General features: G+C 42.0%; 1 protein-coding gene across 1 annotated transcript in view; it reads right to left on the bottom strand.

Moving 5' to 3' along the window:
- Positions 1 to 27,055, bottom strand: part of ctdp1 (CTD (carboxy-terminal domain, RNA polymerase II, polypeptide A) phosphatase, subunit 1) — a 285,579-nt gene extending 258,524 nt beyond the window's left edge. Inside the window, exons 1-3 of the mRNA XM_060823127.1 lie at positions 27,037 to 27,055; positions 26,493 to 26,857; positions 376 to 459 (exon numbers count right to left, since the gene is read on the bottom strand). Coding sequence (XP_060679110.1) covers positions 376 to 459; positions 26,493 to 26,854 — 446 coding nt within the window. The 5' untranslated portion in view covers positions 26,855 to 26,857; positions 27,037 to 27,055. The remainder of the gene's footprint in view (positions 1 to 375; positions 460 to 26,492; positions 26,858 to 27,036) is intronic.
- Positions 27,056 to 27,635: the final 580 nt, after the last annotated feature.

The following is a 27,635-nucleotide window of genomic DNA, read 5'->3' as shown; positions in this document are numbered from 1 at the left end:
AGGGAGAACAGAATAATTATTTTGCCATCCATTTTCAGTCCCGCTAATCATAATTGCTTTGTAATCTTTTGACCCAGGTCAGTTCGCCCTTCTTGTGATCAGCCAATGTTGTTCTGAAAGTGTCACCAGGCAACACTCAGAACAACATGGGGCTTTAATACACCTGATACTTTGTTTCTTAAAGGAATCACAACAAAGAAAGCCATTCCATTTTTAGAGAACTGATTAAGGAGAATTATTGGACTAAGATAATTGTGAACCACAGGATGGGAAAGACTGCTGTGAAAACAGCACATTTGGAAGATCTGCTTATTGTACACCACTGTCCACCTTCAAATAAAGATGAGTTGGCACATAGTACAGAAAATAACTTACTGCGTCAAGTCTTGACCACAGGCTGCACAGAGGCCTTTCATAACAATAGGGTGACTGCATCCTTCAAGCCGAACCAGTACGCTTCTGCATAAAATAAATGGAGAAAAATTAATATCAACAATGGATTTTTTAAAAAATTACGTCTCAAGTTGATACATTCTCATTAAACAAGGATATCAGGGGACATGGAACCAAAGCCACAGACTGATATCAAGGCAGATTCCAAACATGAGCAAATTGAAAGGTTGCATAGATTTGAACGGCCTTCTCAGTTGCCATGTTACAAATCTGAGCTAGACTGCAAAAAAAAAGTAGCCACCTGACTTTTTAGGTTACAAGACTGGCTTCAGCACTTTGATTCAGACCTTTGCTGCTAGTGAGAATCTAAACCAGAAATGTTTAAAAAAAAAACTTTATAGCCAGAAAATTGCCTGCCCCAAGGCATTCGTGAGTCTCCCTTGAGAAGAAGGGGAAAAAAAACATGGCAGAGTCTGGATCCCAGCTTCACCAAAAAGGCACTACAGCACCCATTTCTGTGGGTCAGTCCCAGTAAGAATGTAGTTGTCAGGGTAAATCTGCTGGTTAATCTCAACAAGGGGGCCATATGGCTTCAGGAGTCTGCTGTTTACTCTCCATGCAGAACTGATGTTAAAATTTGAGGCTGGCACTCCAACAGAGGGGGTCATCTCTCAGCGAGATGTCAAACTGAGAGCCCATCTGCCTCCTCATGTGGATGTGAAGGAGCTGTCGGCATTGCAGGCTGTACCTCCCTCATCCGGAACTCTCTGTCCCAGCTCCCTCATTCGGAACTCTATGGAATTGTGACAAATTGGCACCTCCCTAATCTGGAATTCTCCGCCCAACCTCCCCAATGTAGTATTCTCCATCCCATACTCTCTGTACCGTCCCAGTTCTGCTCTGGTCTTGTAATGTCGCTATTTAGGTCACAAGGTCATGGTCAGCCTTCACATTTAATTTACTGAAGTGATCTTTTTCTCTGTCTGGAATATTTTAGAACAGAATTATTGGACTCTTCGATAACAAGATTTATTTTGCTGCTCACGGGACGCTTGCAGGAAATATATTTAAAAATTAAACTTTTCAACCTCGTGCAAGAACAAATGTCTCTGATATTGTTTTAAAAACTCCCGCGATCTCCCCTGACCCAGCAAATTCTCTGGTCCCCAATACTGTTGGATTACAGAGATACAATCTGCATTTGGAAGACAAGCAGGGGAGTAATCTCCGGAGTCCTGGTCAATAGTTATCTCATTGTTATCTTAGTGCTACTTGTGGGAACTCGCTGAGCGCACATTAGCTACTGTGTTTCCTACATTACATCAGAGACCACATTTCAAAAGTACTTCACTGTCCAGTCCTTCAAAGCACCCAGTTGGTCACAAAATGCACTAAATAAAGCAAATTTGTTGTTTATTATGCAACAGTCCTCCACTTGCAACATTTTGCTGAAGGGTGGGGATGTTGTGGCAGTTTCGGGCAAGATTTCTGCCTCCTGCAGTTGGGGACTATTTTTAAATCGACTCCAAATAAGGTAGGTTTGCTTTACTGTCAAACAGACAGTCTGCTGCAAAAACTGCTGCGGGTTATGCAACAGCATCTATTGATGCTGCTGTATTTACTCACGGTGAGGCTGCCTCCAGTGTCAACAATGCAACATAAACACGACATTTACCAGGATGTTGTCCAGAGGGAACATCAGGAAGGGTTTATGCCCAAAACATCAATTCTCCTGCTCCTCGGATGCTGCGTGACCATCTGTGCTTTTAGGTGCGGGCGCAGTCATGATTTTTAAAAAGACAGTGAGGTGAGAACATGAATCGGAATGGTTTGGAGGGATATGGGTCAGGAGCATGCAGGTGGAACTACTTTAGTTTGGGATTATGCTCAGCACGGACTGGTTGGACCGAAAGGTCTGCTTCCTTGATATATGACTCTTTGAAGTGCTGCAGCACTACTTTCTAGTAAATTTAGCTGATGGTAGGTCACCTTAATGCTATGTTTTTACTTCAATCTTCAAAATTTCATGACAACTAATTAATTTTAATAATAAAATTCGTCCTTCAGCTGTTTAATCACATTAATCAAAGGCCTCCTGATGTCTCATTCACAGAAAAAACTACAACAGAAGTGAAACAAGTTAACTTTCCTTATACACATCAGATAATCACAAATCCTTAAGACATTTTGCCCAGTGTTGCTGATCATGACTACATTTCTATTTTTTGGGAAATTGCTGGAATCCATTATGAAGGAAGTTGTAGAAAGATATCTTTAGAAAATCAATGTGATCAGGTGGAGGTAATGCAGCTTTGTAAATAGAAATCATACTTAACTAGGTTAATAAAGATTTTAAAATAAGTAGTAAGCAGCATGCAGAAAAAGGAAACATGTAGATGTGACCCACTTGAATTTTCAACAAGTAGTTGATAAGACATTGCTACATAAAATTCTTTCACAAGAAAAAATTCTTTTACAAGATGGAGGCATCATAGGATAGATCAAAACTTTCTACATTTAAGTCTGATCAAGCTTTTTCTTATTAAGTACCTAGTGTTCACACAAAACAATCCCAAATGGTTTAGCAAGGCATTAAATCCAATATTGCATGTTTCTAAGTTCAGCTACTCAGGAGAATTAAAAGTTCAATTTATCACATGATTGTTCAATAAGACATGATACTCTATTGGTAGGTCTGGCTAACGAATTCAACTCAGCCAGAATTTTGAGGTAGAGCTGAAAATGTGTTGCTGGTTAAAGCACAGCAGGTTAGGCAGCATCCAAGGAACAGGAAATTCGATGTTTCGGGCCAGAGCCCTTCATCAGGAATGAAGGACTCTGGCCCGAAATGTCGAATTTCCTGTTCCTTGGATGCTGCCTAACCTGCTGTGCTTTAACCAGCAACACATTTTCAGCTCTGATCTCCAGCATCTGCAGACCTCACTTTTTACTCGGAGAATTTTGAGGTATCCAACTGTGGCGTCGCCATTTCAGTGTTCTGATTAGATTCCCTACAGTATGGAAACAGGCCCTTTGGCCCAACCAGTCCACACCGACCCTCCGAAATGTAACCCACCCTCTGACTAATGCACCTAACACTATGGGCAATTTAGCATGGCCAATTCACCTAACCTGCACATCTTTGAATTCTGGGAGGAAACCGGAGCACCCAGAGGAAACACATACAGAGACAGAGAGAATGTGCAAACTTCACACAGACAGTCGCCCGAGGCTGGAATCGAACCTGGAACCCTGGTGCTGCCCAAAATCCTTCACAGAATCATAGAATCACAGACATGTTACTGTACAGAAGGAGGTCATTCAGACTAACACGTCTGAGTATTTGGACTAGTTGCTTTTTTTCCTGCCTTTTACCCATAACATTGGACGGTTATTTGAATAGAAGCAATGAACCCCTGAATGCCTTAATTGAACCTGCCTTCACCACACTAGCAGGGAGTGTACTCCAGATCATAACTATTCACTCTGTGTAAAAGATTTGTCTCACATCACTCTTGCTTCATTGCAAACTACCTTATATTTGTGTTCTCTCATTCTTTTATTTTCTCTGTCTAATCCATGCATGACCCTCTGGATTTTGGAAACTGCTATTAAATCAACTTTAATTCTGCAAGAACACAGTCGCAACTTCTCTAATTATCATCCGAACTGAAGTGTCTCATCTCTGACCATTCTTGTAAACCTCTTCTGCATTCCCCTCAGTGTGTTTGCATTGTTCCTAATTTGTGATGCCCAGAACTGTATGCAACACTACTCCAGTTGAGATCTGACTAACTTCCATGACTAAGACTGCAGTTTTCCATTTCTCAAGCTTTTTAATTTAGTGGAAGACAGTTTTTACTGATATTAAGTTTTCAGATATGATGGGATTTGAACTCTCTTCTCTGGGTTTCTTATCCAATGACGAACTGCCTTTTGTTTTGAAAAACATCCTATAATTGTCAAATCTCATCTCCATCACAAACCAATTTTCAACCATGTTTTTCAACCAAGCCTTTTTCTTAGCCTGGTCTACTCTATTAAAAATCAAAGAATATGTTCTTCAGCTATGTACCAGAATAGGCAGAATCATACCAGACAGCACGGAAACAGGCCCTTCAGTCCAACTCTTCCAAGCCAAACAAGTTTCTTAAATCAAGACCCATTTCCCTGCATTTGGCCCATATCCTTCTAAACCTTTCCTATTCATGTACCTGTCCAGATATCTTTTAGATCTTGTAACTCTATCTACATCTACCACTTCCTCTGACAGTTCGTTCCTCATATGAACCACCCGGTGTGTGAAAAGGTTGGCCCCTCACGCCCTTTTTAAATCTTTCTTCTCTCACCTTAAAATTATCCTCTTCGTTTTGAACTCCCCAACCCTAGGGAAAAGACTTTGCTCTTCACCTTATCTAAGCCCTTCATGATTTTATAAGCCTCTATAAGGTCACTGCTCCAGTGGAAAAAGTTCCAGCCTATTCAGCTTATTTTTATAACATAAATCCTCCAAGAAATACTAAAGACCAAGTAGGCTGAAGATTCTTTAAAGGTTTTGTATAAAAAATGTTGTTAAGTAGCTTTAAAAACAAATCAGAAAATTGTATAGAGGTGAAATTAATTCTTTATTGTTGAAAACTCTGAACCAGTTACAAATCCAGTTAAACTAACTCTGAATCTCATCATGGAGAGTTATGAAATAATTCATTGCCAAAAATGTAATCAGACTAGCCAAATGGGAGATACAATTCTCTAGGAAAAAGCAAGATTCCAGGAAAAATTTTGAATAGACTTTTAAAAGTCCTCCGGAATGGTTAATGTATACTTAATCAAAAAATGGATATGAATCCAGGAATGTTCAGGATCAGCTATACATGCCCACTGAAGATTCCAATCTCCACCTCCCCACCAGCTCTCGCTACCTCTCCACTCTACGGACAGACAAGTGTGGATGACATTCAGTCTTAGAAAAGTTGCATATTCCTCCAGTTAAACACTCTTACCTTCCTACAATTAACTCCATAACATTTGCCACTGATCCCATCCCTCTCCCTGGCTACATCTCCAAATGACCTAAGTTTGATTCTCAGAATCCTATTAACCATCACCTCATCCCAATCACACACCCCTCCAAACTCCCCAACTTCTACTTCCATCAAAAGTGCTATATGAAGGTAACTAGTTTCTGTTGTCAACAGAAATGTCAGATGTGCAGTCTTTTAAAAGAGATGTCAAAACCAGAGCCCATCAGCCTGCTAAAGTATGTGCAAAGGAACTCATAGCACTATTCTAAGGGGAGCCTTATCAAATATTTATCCAGCAATGAACAATGGAAGATAAATTCATCCAGTTCTTATAACACAGTTGTTTGTGGGAGCTAGCTGAGCACAAATTGAGTTTGGCATTCATACACTTCAAGAGTCCTTGATTGGCTTGTCAGCGGTCATGAAAGGCAGCATATAAATCCACGTCTTTCCTTCTTTCCAGAATTAATCTGCTTGGATTCATGAAGCTTTTGAAGCTTAAAACTCCACAGCTGATGCTGCAGGCAATTCTCACTCAATTATGTAATCAGTTGTCATTATCTTTAAATTATTCAATCACTTGAATAATTAAAAGATTTAAAGGGATACTAGTAAAAGATCTCAAAACAGGTGAAAATTTATGACAACCCATTACTTCAGTCAACTATTGCTGTTCCGATCTGTCACTAAAATCCCAGGTGATCTGCAATATTTATTTTCAAACGCTAAAAACCATCTGGAAGGTATTTCCCAGATAATTATAGGTTGCTATAGCAATGAATACAAACCACAAATACAGTTGACAAATTACTGCTACAAATTAGAGACGATGGAAAGCTGTAAACATTCCAACAACAATATGAATCAATCAAAATAAAGGACTGGCATAAATACATTAGAGAGCAACACCTGAGGTTTGCATGGCACCTCAAATATAATAAAATGGCCTGAGGTGTTTCACAGGTCTACAAACAAAATTTATCATACAAAGAGATATTAGGACTGATGACCAAATGTTTGGTAAAATAATTAAGTCATAAGCAACATATTAAAGGAACGAGAGGGGTACAGAGGCAGAGAGGTAGAGTGCTGGAGTTCCTAGAGCTTACTTCTTGACGACTAAATCACAGAGCAACGAAAATTGGTGATTCACAAGAGGTCTGCATTGGAGGCCAGCAGCAATCTCAGTGTTATAGAGTGGAGGAAACAAGAGCCAGGGAGGGTTAGGTCCATGGAAGAATCTAAAAAACAAGGATGCAAATTATATCTGCCAGTTGACATCCTTGATTCTGGGTGCATTTGGAGAGATGAAGTGAACATACACAATGCACTTGATTCCCTCAAGTACAATATTAGCCTTGGAAAATGTCCACATAATAGCATTTTAGCACCCCAATCCTTTTTTTTTGTCCTTCCATGCTTATGTCTCAAGCAAGTATTTCAACTTCTGTAATATTGAGGACAGAGTCAAATCATTGTGATGACAGTAAAGGAAAATATACCATGCCACAAATTTATATTAATAATGGGCTATATGCTGATTTTTCTTTGGTATACTGGTTATATCAACTTAATGCAGCCTTACAGTACCTGAATGACAAGAATCAATTTGTATTGTATTGTCGTGTTCTGAAACATTGTTTTGCAGAATCTCAGTTTTAGTTATAATCATTTTATAATAACCAAACTTACTGTATTGCATAAACATAAACTCATGAAATCAAAATGACGCTGATCACTATTCAGAGTCTCCTTGCTTGAGTTCTAATGCACAAATACACATTCAGGAAAGACACGAAATCCAGCAGAACTGAAGCACACATAGACTGTGAAGACAATTCAAATATCACTCTTGGACGTGTGATGTCAATTGTGGGTGTCACTGGCAAGACCAGCATTTGTTGTCCATCCTAATAGACCCTTGATGAATGTCTTACTAGGACAGTTCAGATGGAGGTTACACGTTAATCACATTGCTGTGGGTCAGTAGGCACACATAGACCAAACCAAGTAAGACTCATCCTCTAAAAAAGACATTAGCAATACACATGGGTTTTACAATAATTACTATTAGTTTCAGTCACCATTACTGAAATTAACTTTCTATTTCAGATTTATTAGTTGAATTTAAGTTGCATAGTGTCCACTAAAGGTCAACTATGGATTCAATCTCCTATTTCTCTATTCTGCAATGGCTGGTTTAGAATATTTTCAACCGCACGTCAAAAGTTTGCTTGTTTATGAAATGGAAAATAAGTCGAATTAAACAAATTCTGTAAAAGGAGTACGGCACAAGAACAGCTCATCTCTTTTAGAACTACATTTTACCTATCTGTCTTATGCATGGAATTTAATCCCAACTTCCAGAGTAGAAAAGTATGGAGTCTCAAGAGGTAATTATCAACATTACTCTTTTGACAAGTCATGCCCTGCTTCTCCCCTACAGTCACCTAAAATCATGGCATTCACACTGGGCAGATGGTAGAATTGTGATAATGTTAATGGACTAGCAAGCCAAAGGTCCCAGAATAATGCTACATGGCAGCTGATGAAATGTATTAAAATTTCAACAAATCATTCTGAAGTAAGTCTCAATAATGGTGACCATGAAATTACTATCAAGTGTCATTAAAAGCCCATCTGGTCCACTATTATCTTATAGGGAAGGAAATCTTATCCAATCAGGCCCACACATTACTCCAGACACACAGCAATGTGGTTAACTCTCAAATGCAATTTGCCACAGCAAGTTATATTATCAGCACCATTTGAATTTGTAATGAATTACTCTTATGAGTCTTTGAGGATCCCTCATCCCAAATAGCAAAGTAAATAAACTTTACTGCTCTGGAAAGGATTCGAGATAGTTGCTCAGAAACCAAGATTGCTTCCATGTGAAAAGTTAGAAGGAAGATGCTTTTCACAAGACTACACTGATTCAGGACTACCTCCCACCTCTTTTCTTTTAGGTTTTACAAATCAGATTTGGCAATAATAACTGAGCTTACAAAGTGAACAATTTGCTTACAGAATTCAATCAAGCTTTCTTCCCCTGATTAATCTGCTTTCTGTTTCCCAATGGTCCTTTGAACCTTATCTGTACCAAATCACCACTTTCCGGTCTCTTTGAATTCTTGCCGTAAAACATAAGAAACAGCAGCAGAATGAGGCCACTTGGCCCTTTGATCCCACTTCACCATTCAATAAAATTGAAGCTGATCTGATCCATGGCCTTAGCTCAAGATCTTCTGAGAGAATAAATTGCCCCTTATCTTTGATGTTAAACTATGCTCATAGTTTTGAATTGCCAATTGAGTTGAAACATCCTCTCAGCATCCACCTTGTCAAGTTCCCATTTTATATCATTCAAAAAGAATACCTATCATTCTTCTAAAATCCAATGAGTATAGGCTCAAACTTATCTCACAAGATAACCGCTTAACATCCCTTCTTCAGTAAAGAGACCAAACTGCACACAGTACTTTAGGAACGGACTCACCAATGAAACAGGAGCCCATCCATAACTTGCTAACATCCTAATTTATACCAAGTCTCACTCACCCATCACTTGAGGTCATTCAGCCACATTAAAGTTCCAGTACTGCATTGACTCAATTTTAAAACGCTGACATTAGTTTGCAAATCTCTCCATTGTTTGAATCCTCCTAAGTTTTGTAACCTCGGAGAAAGTGAGGACTGCAGATGCTGTCTCTCAAACGTTCCGCAAGCAGGCGGCCTGTCTCCCTCCTAAAATAAGACCACTGCCCTTGAACCCCGTCCCTCCAATCGCCACCAGGATAAAACCCTCACCTACCATCCCACCAACCTCCAGATACATCGTATCATCCTTCATCATTTCCGCCACCTCCAAACAGACCCCACCACTAAGGATATATTTCCCTCCCCTCCCCTATCAGCGTTCCGGAAAGACCACTCCCTCCAAGACTCCCTCGTCAGGTCCACACCCCCCCACCAACCCAACCTCCACTCCTGGCCCCTTCCCCTGCAACCGCAAGAAATGCAAAACTTGCACCCACACTTCCCTCCAAGGCCCCAAGGGATCCTTCCATATCCATCACAAATTCACCTGCACCTCCACACACATCATTTGCTGCACCCGAAGTGGCCTCCTATACATTGGGGAGACAGGCCGCCTACATGCGGAACGTTTCATAGAACACCTCTGGGACACCCGCACCAACAAACCCAACCGCCCCGTGGCTGAACACTTTAACTCCCCCTCCCACTCTGCCAAGGACATGCAGGTCCTTGGCCTCGTCCATCGCCAGACCCTGGCAACACAATGCCTGGAGGAAGAGCGTCTCATCTTCCACCTACGAACCCTCCAACCACAAGTGATGAATACAGATTTCTCCAGCTTCCTCATTTCCCCTCCCCCCACCTTATCTCAGTCCCAACCCTCGGACTCAGCACGGCCTTCTTGACCTGCAATCTTCTTCCCAACCTCTCCGCCCCCACCCCCTCTCCGGTCTATCACCCCCACTTTAACCTCCCTCCACCTATCGCATTCCCAACGCCCCTCCCCCAAGTCCCTCCTCCCTACCTTTTATCTTAGGCTGCTTGGCACAACTTTCTCATTCATGAAGAAGGGCTTATGCCCGAAACGTCGATTCTCCTGCTCCCTGGATGCTGCCTGACCTGCTGCGCTTTTCCAGCAACACATTTTTCAGCTAAGTTTTGTAACCTCCTACTATCCTGCAAGATCTCGGTGCTCTTCTGATTCTGACACATGGGCATCTCCGCTTTCCAACACGCTACCATTATGACCATGCCTTCCACTGGCTAGATCCTAATGTCTAGAAGTGAATCTCTCTCTGTCTCCTTTCACCTTTAATGTGCTCCTTAAAACTTACCTCTTTCACGGAGATTTTGAATATCTCTCTTAATACCTCCTTATGTAGTTAATTAGTGAATTTTGTTTCTAATGCTGTTGTGAAGCACCATGGGACTTTTTAACTACATTAGAAAGACTATATAAATATAACTTGGTCTTGCTGGGAAAATTGTATTTTAAAAGAAATGCTGCAGCCGCAGAAATATTGTCAAAAATAGCAAGCCGGGCTACAGATTTAAACTAAATTATAGATATAAATATTTTGCATGAAGCAGGAACAGAGATCCGATCTCAGATATAATTATTTTCTGAAAGAAAGAAGTCACATTTCATATAGTGCCTGAGAAATCTCAGGACAACCCAATGGACTTTACAGCTAAAGAAATTATTTACTTGCTGGTTTAGTATAGGAAACTTGAAAGCCAATTTACACACAAGTTCCCACAACAGGCAAATAAATACAATTTTAAAGCTAAATCATGATGCTTATGATGTTTTTATGATTTTATATCATTTCTAATCAATCTAATTCACATACCTTATTAATCATCTCTGGAGTGGAAGAACTTGAACCCAGGCCTCCTGGTTCAGAGATGGGCTCAATTGTATTGTCCCTACAGAGCCTGCAATGATTTTTTTTGGAGCGATGTTTGCTGAGGGAGAATTCTGTCAGATAGTACAGTAGGATCCTTTACATCTAGCTTAAAAGGGGTAACACCAAGCATCAATTTAATATCAAGGCACCCCTGGCAATGCAGTACCTCCATGGTATGCAGTAGAGTTCAGTCTAGATTATATACTCAAGTGGGGGCTGAATCCATTTGCTCAGAGGCAAAAGTGGTACTTAACTAAAATGGATGCTCAGTTTAAAAAAAAATAGGAAATTATCAGCAAATTAACAGTTCACCAAGATTACTGGTGAGTAGCTTGATTCACAGAAACCAGGCGGGTCCCCTAAGACAGTCCCATCCATAAGGAGTTGGCTTGTTTGGAAATTGAGTTAGCAGCAGAGAAGGTGCTCCTAATCATTGTCCCACACCCAATGCAGAGTCTGTGTGGACATAAACTACACACAGCACTAGGCACCATGGTCAAACAACACAAGGTTACAGACCAGCCATGATGTTACTGAATGACAGAACAGACCACAGAAACTAAACGGCCTCATGTTCTCGGGGCACCACCACTGCTCTCAACATGAAGAATGGACAGACTGTTGAAAATGCACATGTTCTCTGGGACAAAGCTGGCTTATTCCATGTCCGGAGTTCAATTTGTAAAGCAGAAGCTGGTGACAAAGATGATACTGATGTTGCCATGATGCAAGCAGTTAAGTTAAACTGATGCAGTATCTCACAAAGCGAAACTGGCATGGCATCAGGATGATCTTTTAATGCACATCACCCCAGGATTGCTATCCTCCATAAACACCACAAGTTAAACATTTTCAAAAAAGCACAATCAGGTTAAAATTCAATACTGCACTATTCACTTGCATTAGGCACACAGTTAGGAACAGAACACAAATCATTCAACATCCTTGTCATTTTCAACTGCGATGATGCAAGTCTTGAAATCTACAATATAGTGATGTTCATTTAAGATTCCTAGAGCTTGCTACTTGATGCCCTCTGTTTGACCTTTCATAAGCTACAAATCAATTTGTCACAGTCATGAATGTGAGGTGTACAACAATGAGCTGATAGTGTTGGGAATCATTTCGAGCATGCATCTGTACTTCAACAAACTGGAGATTTCCCATATTCCAACATAAAGCTCTTATTTCTACGCTGTGAATGTTCTACTGCACACTAATGATCAATGATCTTTGATCAGTGAAATTGCTTTACTCAAACAGTTGTGACCAAAGGGTGATTTCTCCAAAACCGATGGATACTTACATATTTATCTGCCAAGAAAATGGCATGATTTCTGAATATTTTTTCCACGAAAAATAAGCCCTAGGTTATTTTGACAGCTTGCCATGCAGGATACTTATACTGTACATCAGGAATTTATTTCGTGATCACACTGCTAACAATTGAAAACCTGCAACATGCATTGGGACAGTGAGCCGCTAAATTACACTGCCATAAAATGTGAAAGTTGTATGAAATGTGTTGACATTGAGATCTTAAATTTTGCTCATTTCTCATCACTCTAAGTCCCCAGCACACAGGCAATCCTTTCACTTTTAAAGCTCAATCAAATCCAAGATTCATTGCAAAACTGGGATGGGTGATGGCCTCATTACACTATTCCTTGGCCAAAGAACTCCCTCTTGCTATCCAACCCAAAACAAAACCTATTTTGGCCTTACAGCTAAGCACATCCGGAAATAAAACCAACAACTGTGTCCAGATGACTCCCAATTTCTGTTTTCAAATCCATCCATGGTCTGGCCTTCCTCAACTCCGCAATCTTGTCCACTCCCCATGATCCTCCAAAAAAATCCGCCCTCCTTCAAATTTGGCTTCCTGCCCAATACCAATTTTTAATCATTCCATCATCAGCATTCATGCCTTCCAGTATCCTGAACCCATGCTCCTAAGTCGCTCCTCCTCGCGACCTCTTTCCTCCTCCCTGAAAGCCCCTCCCTTTGAGCAAATATTTGAACAAATCACTTCCCCACATCTGAAGTTGTATTTTCAATCAAATTTTGGTAATTGAATGGAGCCTCAAACAACCTTTTCAAACCTTTGTACATCCAAAGTTCAAACAGCATGGCACTACAATTAGTGTAAAACTAAATGAAACTTAGTTCTTGGCCTGGGCATAGGGGAGCCAAGATTTCACAAACTATCTATCTGTGGCCTACAAGGCAGTTTTAACACCTTTAACCCAATTGCTTCACGTACACAGTCAAAACATTTAAGACGTGACTCCAGCATTGAAATGGTCTGACTTTGACAGTACATCAGCCAGCACAGTGGAACCCCAAGTTCTGAAGTTCACTCTCCTAAGCTGATGTATGTTGGGACAATTTCAAACAGCAAAGAAGGTTTCAGAACAGGTGAGGTATCACATTCCCACCATTAAAACCAAATCACACCATCACAGATCCTGACGGCCCAACAAAATTATTTAGCTCCATAATGATCAATTAAGATGAAGTTCAATGTTTGAAGTTCAGTAGGAATTGGGAATCCCAGCAACAGCTATATCATAAAATATAACAGCTCATCTACTAGTGAGCAAATTCATACTTGCTGCCATAATGTCAACCTCAGTCAGTGTTCAATCTTACAAGTAGTACATCATTAAAACTTGCCTAGCCTTGTTTGGAGCATTCAATCAGCTCTCATAATCAAGGCTAAATGGGATCTGCTGCCAAGTGTCTATTAAGCAATCATACACCAGCAACGATGGTGGTAATACCCCCACCTCTGAGCCAGAAGGCCCACGTTCAAGTCTCACCTGGTCTAGAGGCACATCATAGCATGTGAGAACATGTTAATTAAAAATATTGACATCAGCAATGCTCATTTATACTATCCTACCTATTCCTAACTGAAATGGAGAGAGGCAGAAAGATTCAAAAATATATCTGAAAAAAAATCAGTGAGGCTTAGTGCTTGATTGGAACACATCCTAATGCATTCCTAATAGGTTCCCCCACTCAATGCAACATGAGAGATAACCAGCTCACTGGATCAAACACAACAATCTGTATTTATGTAGCATCTTTCAGGAACAGACCATACCAAGGAGCCTCATAAGGACATTATAAAGTAAAACTGAATGTCAAGCCATATAAGGAGGCCATTAGGTCAGACGGCTAAAAGCTTGGACATAAGGGAGATTTTAAAGAGTGTCTTAAAAGGAAGTGGGGAGGTGTAGGGAGGGAATTCCAGCGCTTAGGGTCCGAGCAGCTGAAGGCCTGGCTGCAAATAGTGAAGTCATTAAAATACTGATTATTCAAGAGACTGGGAGTTGGAGGAGTGCAGATACCTCAGTGATGTGAGGCTGGGGAAATGACAGAGATAGGGAGGAGCAAGGCCTTGAAGGAATTTAAATGCATGTGAAGAATATTAAAATCAGAGTGTTGCACAACCAGGAGTTAGTGTAGGTCAGCAAGCATGGGAGTCACATCAACACAGTTCCGAAACCAGCAAGCAGAAACTTCACAAGATAAGTTTAAAAGTCTTTTGCACTCATATATATTTACAATGCAGAAAGAGGTCGTTCAACCTATCATGCCAGCACTAATCAAACATCTAACTACAATAAACTTCATACAAAGTACCATGGATGCTGGAAGTCTTAAACAAAGACAGAGAATACTAGAGAAAATCAGCAGTCTGACTGCATCTGTGGAGAAAGAAGCAGATAGGTCCCAATACCCACATCCAACAGGACAAACATTACCTACAAGATATCCTGCAAGGACTGTGCAAAACACCTTATACGACAAACAGGAAGAAAACTGACCTAACGAGTACACGAGTATCAACTTGCCAATGCCAAACATTACCAGCACTCTCTCATTTCCAACCATACAGACAACAAAGGACACAAATTCAATTGGGATAATGTAACCATTATAGCACAAGCAAAACCGAGATACGTGAGAGAATTCCCTGAAGCCTGGCACACCAATTAATAAATACATTGAACTGGTCCCTATATACAAACCAATCAGATACAGAACCGGAAGTACCAAAAACAGAGATGCATAAGTACCAGGCAGGAGAGACCGTCAATACTTTATCGAAGATGCACTGACAATGTCACCTCTTGAACCTGCTATCTTCAGGGATCTGTGGATAGGCACACTCAGGCCCTCTGACCTCCAGAAACTTTCCAGGGTCCTACTATTCATAAGGTAATAATTTGCCTTGTTAGCCCTCCCTAACAGCATAACCTCACACTTTTCTCTTGTTGAATGCCATTTGTTCTTGCTCTCCCAGCCAGTCATTCTTTTGACATCTTCCTGCAGTTTATAACTATCCTCCCCACTATTTATCACCCTTGCAAGTTTTGCATTATCCACAAATTCTTGATCTTACCCCCTACATTAATTTGTCTTATTTGTCTGCTTGGAGGACATCCCTGAACGTTGAAGGCAAAGTTGAAACCAGGAATTCAATGTATTGGCAATCATACATTCAACCCATTACATTCTCTATACATCATTATGCTTCTGAAGTATGCATTTTAGCCACACACAATAAATCCAGTCTGAATTTTACGATTTCTGGCAGGGAGGCAGAATTGGAAGTGTATGATTCACTTACACTTGACCTTTCCCCAAAGCACAGCAAACAGAGCGGTGGATGGTCAGAAAATTGCTCACCAACAAGTAGGCAGCCAATGAACATGAGGGAGCCATGGACTGGAAGCTAGTCACAATGAGCAACTGAAAGGCTCCCTGACCTCTCATTCTCTCCTCATTGTTATGAAAGCCTAAATAGCCTCAGTGAATAAATAATCAATTAACATCCAGATAATGCCAGCTTCAGCAGGAAACTGCTGCACCACACAGCAACAGTCTCATTTTCAGACTGTTTCATCTGTCCTTCTACCGTCTCCTCCTATTTGGCCAACACTCCAAAGCATTTTCCTGTCTGTCTGTCCAAAAACAGAGTGGGCAATGAGAGTCACCTCCACCCGACACTCACTGTAGCCAGGGATTACGGGGATATCTGTCAAATCTGAAGGAGCTATGACTTGCAATCTAACAATTGTGTCTGTCACAACCAGGGCTTGAACAAAGGGAAAGAAGTCAGAAGAATATCCGATCATGGACAGGACACTGTAGAAACATACTGCAGGTAAGGCAAGGCCACAGTGGTTATAAAACCTGTCTGGATTGATTCTGAATGCTTGGGAACAGTGCAACTAACGTGCGTGAAATTTGTTGAGACTATTGATAAGCAGCTGGCAAAGTCCAGTGGGCAACTCACACCTTTTCTCTTCTGTCTCTGCACAGATTGACAGAATTGTTGTGAATTTTCATTGCTATCTTCTCAGTTCCAATACATTGGCAGATGTTGATTTTCTCTTATTCATATTTCTTTTGTTACAATAAGCAAGGTTGTTCTGCCTGATTTACTCTGCAGCAGCTACAGCCACTGCCAGAATAATAGATTGCCGGTATGGCAAATTCACCAGACTGTACGCACAACGTGCTTCAGGATGATATGCACAAGAATGGTCGGGCTTTGGGTTTTGAATGGCTCCAAACAGAAGAATCTTAAGACAGAGCAACCATTCATCTCAAAAGACAGCAGCATGGGTGCCAACATGGATCCGGTGCCTTGGCATTCTGAAACACTGCAAGAACCAAACAGCCCAAGTTTTGAGTGCTGAGCATCACAGGTGCAAGTTTTAAGATTTATAGCTCGATCACAAGTTGAGTGAACAAAACAAAAATTGGCTCAAGTGGCTGAGTAGCTTGCTCCTGTTCCTTTGCTCTTCAATGCCGAGCCCAGGACAGTACTAAGTCTTGAAGGCCAGGTGGGCTTTCCTCTTTTAACCTGTTCATGCCAACTCTCTCTTTGGCTTCCTTGATTGAAGGCAGTGTTTCACTTTAGCTTACAAAAAAGCTCTAAGTATTAATTGCTTTGGGTTTTGATAAGGAAATATGAAGAAACTGTTGCCAGGTTAGTAGCTAACCAGAGAGCACAGAGTTAAGAAAATTAGCAAAGCGACCAGCAACAAGATAAGAAAATTATAAGTCACGCAACGAGCCAGCAGGATTGGCATATCGCTCTGTGAATAGATGACAGAAGCAGATTCAATAACAACTTCTGAGAGGGAACTGAATGATTGATTTGGTAGTGTTTAATGGCCTGCCCTGAGGGAGTTTAGAGGCAGATGGAGACCCGTAATCAGCTTGCAGGCAGCCTTCCTGCGGAAATGCCAATTGAGACCTTTTAACTTTGCAAGTAATGCCCACTTAAGGGCCACATCCCAGTGACGTTGGCAATCAACCCTCAGTGGCAGAGAGGGGACTCACTCCTGGCAGGAGGCCATCCAAGAAACCCTGGTGAATTTGCTGCCTAATGGTTGGGGAAGAAGGATGTAGGGTTCGTTTAAAGCCAAGGGCACCAGCTCCAGGAAGAGGGGAAGCCCTTGGACAGTCAATCCATCTTGTCCTCTAATTATCTCCCAATACCCAACATCATCCTTTATCTCCATGACCCTGTTCTGTTCTTGCTTACCTTTCTCACTCCAGTTCTGACAACGATATCTGGCTTGAGGGAATAAGCAACAGCAGTCACTGCTCCAGATGGCACTGCCAGAAATAAACAGCACAATGGGCAGGAATCCCTGCCCATTGAGGGACATGCAGCACTTAAATGCCCAATCCCACCTTTCCCATAGGCATAGTGTCCAATGCCAATTGAGGACTTGACTCCCAGGAGGCTCCCATAGATCATGTCGGCAGGAGCACTGCCGATATTGATGGCAGACATCAGCTTCTCACCCAAGAGACAAGTTGTAACGTAGATATAAATACGCTGAGTTTAAAGCAATACCCAACTGTCCCATGATCTCGTAAAAATCTCATGAAGGTAAGTTACAGTCTGTTGGGATGTTTGTTTGAAAAAAAAAGGGTGTTACGGTTTCCTCCTACAGTCCAAAGATTAGGTGGATTGGCCATGCTAAATTGCCCCAATGTGTCCAGGGACATGTAAGTAAGGTGGAGTAGCCATGGGAAATGCAGGGTTACAGGGATAGGACTGGGACAGTGGGGGGGGTCTTATGGCAGGCTCTTCAGAGGGTCAATGTGGACTCGATGAGTTGAGTGGCCTGTTCCCACATTGCAGGGATTCTACAAAAATTCTAATTCGCACCCAGCAATATCTACAAGCCACAATATGAAAATGAGTAGCCAATCTGCTTTCTCGTGATGCTGACTGAGAGATAAATATGAACCAGGACCTCAGTTTAACATCTAATCTGAAAGACAGATTCAATCCTAATCATGTAGCTGTACCTGATACAGAGAGAGACGGTAATACTTTGTGATGAACGTCACTATCGTTTAGTTGGTCACGGAAAAAAATAAGGACTGGGTGAATTACCAGGCAGCCACTTCATCATGGGGACAAGGTGATGGGAAAGCCTGGAAAGCAAACCATAATATAATTCAAGATAAAAAAAATGCAAATAATTTTTTAAAAAAAAAGAGTAGAATAATTTAAGGGAAGAGGAATAGGAGAGTGGATCAAGGACAATACAGAAGCTGCACTGATGGAGTAGTGCATGTAGACTTGCCATCTTTCACATCATATGTTAAACCAAAGTTCTGACCGTCTGTTCAGGTAGGCATACAAGACTCCTAGTTTGAAGACTGACAGGGGATTAGCTGGTTGTAACTTTTCCCTTTGCTGGAATCAAGCTTTGTAAATTGACTCTTACATTCCACTAAATGACAGCAGTGAGTATATTTTACTGCCCTTTGAAACACACAAATCAAAAGCAGAGAAAGCAGCTCGGAAGATTTGTGATGCTGACACTGCTGTAAGGAAACAGCACAACATTCAACTCATCGTAACTGCATTGGAGATCTTCAAGTTATAGTCAACCCTACAAAACCTCAAAGCAACAGATTCACAAATCTTTAAGAAACACTTGCAGCCCCTATAACAGAGCACAGAATTTTTTTTTGTCGGGATTTTCCTTTCTTAATAACATCAGACAATGACTTCAACATGGCATTGATAGAAGTGCATGTTACTAAAGCATGAACCTGCCCCAAATCACAGCAGCAGAATTAGACAAATTCATTTCATACTACTTTGCTGGCATACCAATTTCAACATGAAGAAAAGCAAGGGATTTTGGGATAGCTGGCTTTTGGGTAACCAATGTGACGTCAAAAGATATTCCAGTAGACTGTTGAAGAATGGTTTAAAATTTAAATAAAAGCACTTGCATTCACTTTGCACTTATTGTGATCATAGGACACCTACTTTGAAGGCACCATTGTTATAATGTAGGAAATTCAACAGGTAATGCACAATACTTCTAAGAATGACCAGATAACCTACTATTTTGTGATACAGATTGAGAGAGAAACATTGGCCAGGACACCAGAAATAACCTTCTTCAAAATAGTGCCATGGGATGTTTTACATCTACCTGTGAGGACAAACAGATTTTATTTAAACATCTTATCTGGAAGACAGCACCGTCAACCAGAAAGTGCCCCCTCATTACTGTACTTGAGTGTTATCTTTGATTTTTTTTGCTCAAGTCCTCAGGGTTTCACGACCTTCTGACTCAAACATGTCATGTTACCAAACGATCCATAGCTTAAACTAATATTAACATTACCCGAAAGTCAGCTATCCCAAAAGCCCTTGCTTTTCTTTATTTCACACATAGAACAATACCAGCTGGCCAGCATTTATTGCCCATCCGTCGGTGCCCTCAAGAATATGGTGGCAAGCTGCTTTCTTCAAGTTTGTGTGCTGTAAGTGGACTGTTATTGTGACATATTAGCTAGGACTTGGTAGCAATAAGTGAACTCGGAGAATTGTAGCACACCAAGTAGTGCCGCAGCCTCTGCGCCAAAAGATCCAGGTTCAAGTTGGCCGCAGAATGAGTGCTCATGGCGCAGAGAAAGGATCTGACAATCAACCCGCTAACCCTCCCAATATACTCCTGGCAAATAGTTAAAATGAGAGAGATTCCCAGTCAGCCATTAATGGGCAACATGCCTTGCCAGTATATGACATAACTCCTTCTTCAAAAGGGCTACAATTTACACTGGCTGAACATGGCCAAAGAAATGATGGACACAGACAGCTCACTCTCCGGACTTTGCTGACAACAGTCGACATTTTACATCAAATCTGCAAGTGACAATATTAGTCCAAGGAAAGCAGTGTATTAGTAAGGGAAAGAAAAGTTTTGCTTCTCATGACCAAAGCTGTAAAATCAAAAGTAGACATGACATAACTGCAGGCTCTGCATCACTCTCTGGAGGCAGCAAAAGCAGCTTCTTGAGTTCTGGGCAACCACTTGAGCAGGAAATGCTGGTGAATCTCAAGATCTGTCTTTGGGTGGGTGAGTATGCAGCTCGCATCACTGTAGTGTGTCCAACGTGCAGTGAGGTGTGTGAAAAGCACATTGGAGGTGCTAGTCACCCTCAGCTTAAATGGGAATAGATAGTTAGGGAATGGGTGACTGCGAAGAAGGACGAGCTAGGAAGCGCAGGACTTTCTCCGTCTGCATCTTGCTCTGCGATCAGTTTCAGTTCTAAACCATTATTCCGAGAGTGCACCCAGAGCCAGATCCAAGGCAGGTTTAACTATTCAGGAATATAGAACATAGGGAAATAGATGGTGACATCTTGCAAAATGTCCATATTACATAGGAGGAAGTGCTGGATGTCTTGAAACACATAAAAGTGGACAAATCCCCAGGACCTGGTCAGATGTACCCCAGAACTCTATGGGAAGCTAGAGAAGTGATTGCTGGGCCTCTTGTATCATCGATAGTCACAGGTGAGGTGACAGAAGACTGGAGGTTGGCTAACGTGGTGCCACTGTTTAAGAAGGGTGGTAAAGACAAGCCAGTGAACTAGAGTCCAGTGAGCCTGACGTCGGTGGTGGGCAAATTGTTGGAGGGAATCCTGAGGGACAGGATGTACATGTATTTGGAAAGGCAAGGATTGATTAGGGATAGTCAACATGGCTTTATGTGAAGGAAATCATGTCTCACAAACTTGATTGAGTTTTTTGAAGAAGCAACAAAGAGAATTGATAAGGGCAGAGCAGTAGATGTGATCTATATGGATTTCAGTAAGGCGTTCAACAAGATTCCCCGTGGGAGGTTGGTGAGCAAGGTTCTATCTCATGGAATACAGGGAGAACTCGCCATTTGGATACAGAACTGGCTCAAAGGTAGAAGACAGAGGTTGGTGGTCGAGTGTCATTTTTCAGACTGGATGCCTGTGACCAGTGGAGCACCACAAGGATCGGTGCTGGGTCCACTACTTTTCGTCATTATATAAATGGTTTGGATGTGAACATAGGAGGTATAGTTAGTAAGTTTGCAGATTACACCAAAATTGGAGGTGTAGTGGACAGCAAAGACGGTTATGTCAGATTACAACAGGATCTGGACCAGATGGCCAATGGGCTGAGAAGTGGCAGATGGAGTTTAATTCAGATAAACGTGAGATGCTGCATTTTCGGAAAGCAAATCTTAGCAGGACTTATTCACTTAATGGTAAGGTCCTAGGGAGTGTTGCTGAAAAAAGAGACCTTGGAGTGCAGGTTCATAGCTCTTTGAAAGTGGAGGCGCAGGTAGATAGGATAGTGAAGGCGGCGTTTGGTATGCTTTCCTTTATTGATCCAAGTACTGAGTACAGGAGTTGGGAGGTCATGTTGCGGCTGTACAGAACATTGGTTAGGCCACTGTTAGAATATTGCGTGCAATTCTGGTCTCCTTCCTATCAGAAAGATATTGTGAAACTTGAAAGGGCTCAGAAAAGATTTACAAGGATGTTGTCAGTGTTGGAGGATTTGAACTATAGGGAGAGGTTTAATAGGATAGAGCTGTTTTCCCTGGAGCGTCGGAGGCTGAGGGGTGACCTTATAGAAATTTATAAAATCACAAGGGGCATGGATAAGATAAATAGACAAAATCTTTTCTCTGGGGTGGGGAGTCCAGAACTAGAGGGCAAAGGTCTAGGGTGAGAAGGGAAAGGTATAAAAGAGACCTACGGGGCAAATTTTTTACGCAGAGGGTGGTATGTGTATGGAATGAGCTACCAGAGGAAGTGGTGGAGGCTAGTACAATTGCAACATTTAAAAGGTATTTGGATGGGTATATGAATAGGAAGGGTTTGGAGAGATATGGGCCAGGTGCTGGCAGGTGGGACTTGATTGGGTTGGGATATCTCGTCAGCATGGACGGGTTGGACCGAAGGGTCTGTTTCTGTGCTGTACATCTCTATGACTCTATGACAGTGGAAAGAGGCAAACTGGACCAGCTATGGTACTAGAAAATTCAATAGTTAGGGGAACAGACAGACAAACCCATGACTGCAACCACAGTGTGATGCCTCTCTGAGGTCAAAGTGGCAGCAGTACACTCAGAGGGGAAATTGTTCAGCTGATGTTGTGGTTCAAAGGGTAGAGCAGATTGAATGTCTTGCTGGAGAGATAGAGCAAGAGGGAGGCCTTTAGACCACAGAGCCATTCGACTGGTTTTGGGGAAGGTGGGACTCCTCCAGCCTGGCTGAGTTGTACTGAAACAGAGCAAAGATCAGTGCCTTCATGAGGCCGTTTGCGAGGGATGTTAGGGAGTGATTAAAGCAAATTGTCAAATGGAACAGAAACCAGGTTATCACATTAGACAGGAGAAGCAAGATGCAAAAAGGATTGAGAGGCAGATAGGACAATAGTAGAAATGGAAAGGTATTAGGTGGGGTGACAGCAAGGAGGAGATGCCATAAAACATATACAGTGCATGTAAACTCACAAAATTGGTAACTAAGATTGGTGAGATGCAGACATTAATAACATGGGAAAATGATGCTGTGCCAATGACAAACCGAACAAAAACAGGTACCAAATATTTTCAGACACAGTGTTCAGGAAAAATAGAGAATGAAGGAAGAACAATCGGTGTCTTTAATATTTTCCTTAATCAGTAAACAACGCTGGAGAGGAGCGGTATCCTGGAGTGGGCAAGGACTGAAAATATTTGGTGAGAGTTAAGAAACAATAAAGGGTCAATACGTTATCAGGCTTATTCTATATCCCATTAATTAGTGCGGAACACAGACAGGGCTCTTGTGGTGCAGTGGTAGTCTCCTTATCTCTGAGCCAAAAGCCTAGGTTCAAGACCCACCTGCTCTCCAGATCTGTCATAATATCGCTGAATGAGTTGATTTAAAAAAAATCTGGGAGAAACAGAGGAACAAGTCTGCAGGGAAATTACACTGAGATGAAAGAACCATACAGTAGTGAAAATGAGGGTCATTTAATATTCACATAGAAAATAGAACAGCAATAGTGTAAAAGGAGGAACATAAGAAAGGTTTTTGAAGTGTGTTCAGGAAAATGTTGCAGATGAGTAAGTTATCAGCCCAACTAGGAGGGAGGCATTGCTGGATCTGACTCTGGAAATGAGGTGAATCCGGAATCAGTTGGTGGGTATTTGAGGATCAGTGATCATAATATCTATATGGTTTAGGTTAAATTTAAAAAAGAAATTGTGAAACTGGAAAACTAACTGGGGGAAGATCAATATTCGTGGAGTGAGAACAGACCTTGCCCAGGGAAAAGATTGAAACTCGAAACTATAATGGAACAAGGCTGTCTTTAAAGAGAGTATGGTTCAAGTAAAGTCGAGACACATTCCCACTGGGGGAAAGGTATACAAATAAAGAGTTCACTGAGTGATGGAGAAAATTTTCATTAAGATGAAGCAGAAAAAAGATGCTGAATGTCAGACTTCAGGACAAAAGTACAAGTGAGAGCCAGGAAGAATATATTAAACTCAGAAGGAAACTGAAAAAGGAAGTGAGAGAGGAAAATACAGAGTGTAAAAAGAAACTGACAGTTGGCATAAAAAAGGAATCCCAAAGTCTTCAATAAGCATCTAAATAATAAAAGGAGGAGAGGTGAGGAAATGAGGGACCAAACCAGGAACTTATGCATGGAAGTCGAGGCCAAGTTTGAGGTACTTTATAGCTGTTGTTTTCAAAGAAGAAGATACTGCTAAAATTGGAGTGAAAGAATTGTTAAGATACTGGATAGGATAAAATTGATGAAGATGGATGCATCCATCTTCAATGAAGAAAGAGACAGTAGAAATTGCTGAGTCACTAGCCATAACCTTCCAACCTTCCTTAGATCCTGGCGTGGTGCCAAAATGACTGGAGAATTAAACAAGTTACAAGCTTGCGTAAAGATGCAAGAATCCATTCAACATTGCAGTCAGTCAGTGTAACTGCACTAATCGCCCGTCATGTCAATTTCATTTTTCCTAGCGGGAAAGCTTTCAGAAAGATAGTCAAGGAAAACATTAACATTAACTCGGATAACTGTGGTCTCACTGAGCAAAGCCAGCATGGATTTATTACAGCCAGATCGTGTTTAAGTAAGTGAGTTTTTTAAACATGGCACCAGATAGGGTTAATGAGAGTAACAGAGGTGAGTTGGTGTCACTGGTGTACAGAAGTTCCGAAAGACTAGTGAGAAAGTCCAACTATTAATCTGGTGATCAACACTGATGCCATGCAATAAAGGAACAATGGTGTCATGGATACAGAATCGGCTGAATAACATGAAAGAGGTGGCAGTGAATGGTTGCTTTCCAGACCAGAAGAGAGTATGTGGCAGGATCCCCAGGAATGTGTCCACTACTTTTACTGCTCTATTTTAATATCTTGGTGTATGGAACCCAATTTCAACTTTTTCAGGTGACACAACTAACAAACTCATGAGGCGTAGACTGATTAATTTCAAGGGGACAGGAAATAGACTGATAGAATGAGGCAGACTTGTGGCAGATAAAATTTAAAGCAGAGAATTATGAACTGATTAACTTTTATGGGAAGAGAAAAGAGAAGCCTCACCTAATGGTACAATTCAGACGATGGTGCAGGAGCAGAGAGATCTGTATATAAACCACTTAAGGCAGCAGGACAGTTTGATGAAGCAGTTAGCTTGACTTACAAGACCCTGTATTTTATAAAAAGGCACTGCATTTAGAGAGCAAAAGCAGCAAAGTTATGGCACAGACCTTTATAAGACATTAGTTTGGTCTCAACTGGTACACTGTATCCAAATCTGTGCACCACACTTTAGGAAGGATGTGACAGCATTGGAGAGGCAGCAGCAAAGACTCATGAGAATGACTCAAGGAGGGATTTATGTGGAGAGCTTGGAAACACTGGGATTGTTCTCCTGGGAGAAGATATGGTTTTGATTAACTTTGAGAGAAGTGTTCAAAAACATGTAGGGTCTAGACAAAACTTCCATGCACTGACAAGTGGGTAGAACCAGAGGTCACAATCTAAGGTGACTGCCAAAAGAACCAAATGTGGCACGAGGAAAACCTTTATTCCACAATGAGTAGTTATAGCCTATAATGCAAAGTCCAAGAGTGCTGTGGAATCATAGAATCCCTACAGTGTGGAAACAGGCCCCTTGGCACAACAAGTTCACACCAACTCCCCAAACAGTCAACCACCCAGAGCTATTCACACTACCCTATTCTACATTTACCCCAACTAATGCACCTAATCTACATATCCCTGAACCGAACTGGACAATTTGAAGTGAAAATAAATATAGAATGTCTGGAGGCCGGGGGGGGGGGGGGGGGGGGGGGGGCGGTGAGGAAGAACAGATGAGGTGAAGAAGTTGCTTTTGCACAGATGTAACAAGTACACAATGGGCCGAATAGCCTCCTTTGATTCTTTAGTTTTGCTGGACAGTCAGTTGGAAAGACCCAGACGCTTATGAAACTTTTCTTTGGGTCAGTTACTAACTCATGTAGTAAATTATAGAATTAAAGTATTGCTTCATCCGATCATCGGATCAGCAACTACTTTCCATCACACCTCACCACCATCTATACATGTAAAACCATGTATTCTTGTGAGTGTCAATGAAGCTGCCAACTATAATAACTCAGCAATATCCCACAAGAGGGGCAGAATTCAAAAATACAAAAGCGGGACAGGAAACGTCTGAGGTTCCAAACAACAGAAACACCAAAATCACCCACAAACTTGTTCTTCAACAGATCACCAAGCCCAGCCTACATCCACAACTTATCTACAATAGTGCCAGGAAATGTCCAACCGCAGCAATCACCTGTCATGTCAATTTAATTTCTCCCTTACCCGGGAGATTTCTTAACGAAATGGAAGTCGTCTATCATCGTGCATCCTTTGAAAAGAAACTATTTCCCTCTTCCCACCGCCCCAATCAAATTAAAAACAAATCATTCTCCTCGTCCTTCCACTGGAGAAACGCACACCCATTTCCCTCGTGCGATCTGCACACGTTTTGCAAAAGCGGTTTAATATTCGCCACTGCTTAAAGTGTCTTGGAGCTGGGTTTGCGATGTTGTCCCATCCCCGGGCAACGTTCCATCCCATTGTGACGCGTTGTGTTGTGGGTTGTGTATCCCCCTGATGCCCGGGCAACATTCCATTGTAATTCAACGTTCCATCCTAGTGTGACGTGTACTCTGTGTATCCCCCGGCCCCAGGACAACGTTCCATCGTTTCTTACCCGCTGGGCACTACTTGGCCCGGTTGCCAGCACAGCTCCTTGACCACCCCGGCCCGGTCCGATTTCACCCGCTTTTCCTGGGGCCGAGACCGGGGCCTTTCGCGTTCGGCGTCGCTCTCTTGATCCACGGGCTGGCAGTGAGCCAGCACCGTGCCGATCTGCACCGGCCATCCCACCTTCACACTCCACTGCAGCAGTTCCAGAGGTCGGGAGCCCGGGATTGCCACTTCCAGCACGGCCCGGGTTGCCGCTGCTGCGTTGCCGGGTGTTGTTGCAGCGCCAGCCGCCGATCCATCCCGGTTCTGCTCTTGGTCTTGCTCCTGGTCCCGGTCCGGCTCCCCCGCCTCCGCCAACGCCGCCATCTTCTAACCGCCGGGAAAAGGAGGGGGAAAGAAAATTTGTTTTAACAAATCCCCAGCGTGCAGACACAAAAATATTCAAAGGCAAAAGTGCAGTAAAAGGTTCACTCTTCCCGCCTGTAAACAGGAAATAATACGCCCGCAGCCCGTACAGGGAACTTCCGGTACACATGCAGGGATCTTACAGTATGTCTTCCGACCACACAGTCCCATCGCACACCAACAGACGTGCATGCAAACTGTTATTTTTTTAGAGAGTCCCCGTGCTCTGCGCACAAAGCATCGATTTGCCTGTGTTTCGTAAGCCAGGAGTATGGCATTGCATTCAAGGAAGTTGAGTAAAGTGCTAGAATAAAGCTAGCAACAGCTTCAAATACCACGATCAACCCCAGAGAGGGAGAGAAACAAAATCTTTAAAGGGTCAATAATCAGGTCTGACAGGTGAAAAGGAGGAGTTAGACTGAAATTGTAGTGGGACGTGGACTTATCACGGAGTTGTATGTTTCCTTGGATCCTGCAGAAATCTCAGACAGTGCCACAAGCGAACCAGGAGGAAAAACAACATTATTAGAATGATTTTATTTGTTAAATCATAGTTTCAATATAGATATAAAGTTTGATGTGGCGCAAGAGTAAGAAGTGGGAGGACTCACGATGAAACTTATGGTATTACGTCAACCAGAGTTTGCAACCCAAAACTGCCCCGAGAGCAAAAGTTTCCCAGAGTCATTATCGCAAAACAGACCATTTGTCATTTCATGCTCTGGCCTTCTTTCTGTCTTTT

Source organism: Hemiscyllium ocellatum, chromosome 4, assembly GCF_020745735.1.
Source record: "Hemiscyllium ocellatum isolate sHemOce1 chromosome 4, sHemOce1.pat.X.cur, whole genome shotgun sequence".
Taxonomy (NCBI): Eukaryota; Metazoa; Chordata; class Chondrichthyes; order Orectolobiformes; family Hemiscylliidae; genus Hemiscyllium; species Hemiscyllium ocellatum.
This window is presented reverse-complemented; position numbering and strand designations above follow the sequence as displayed.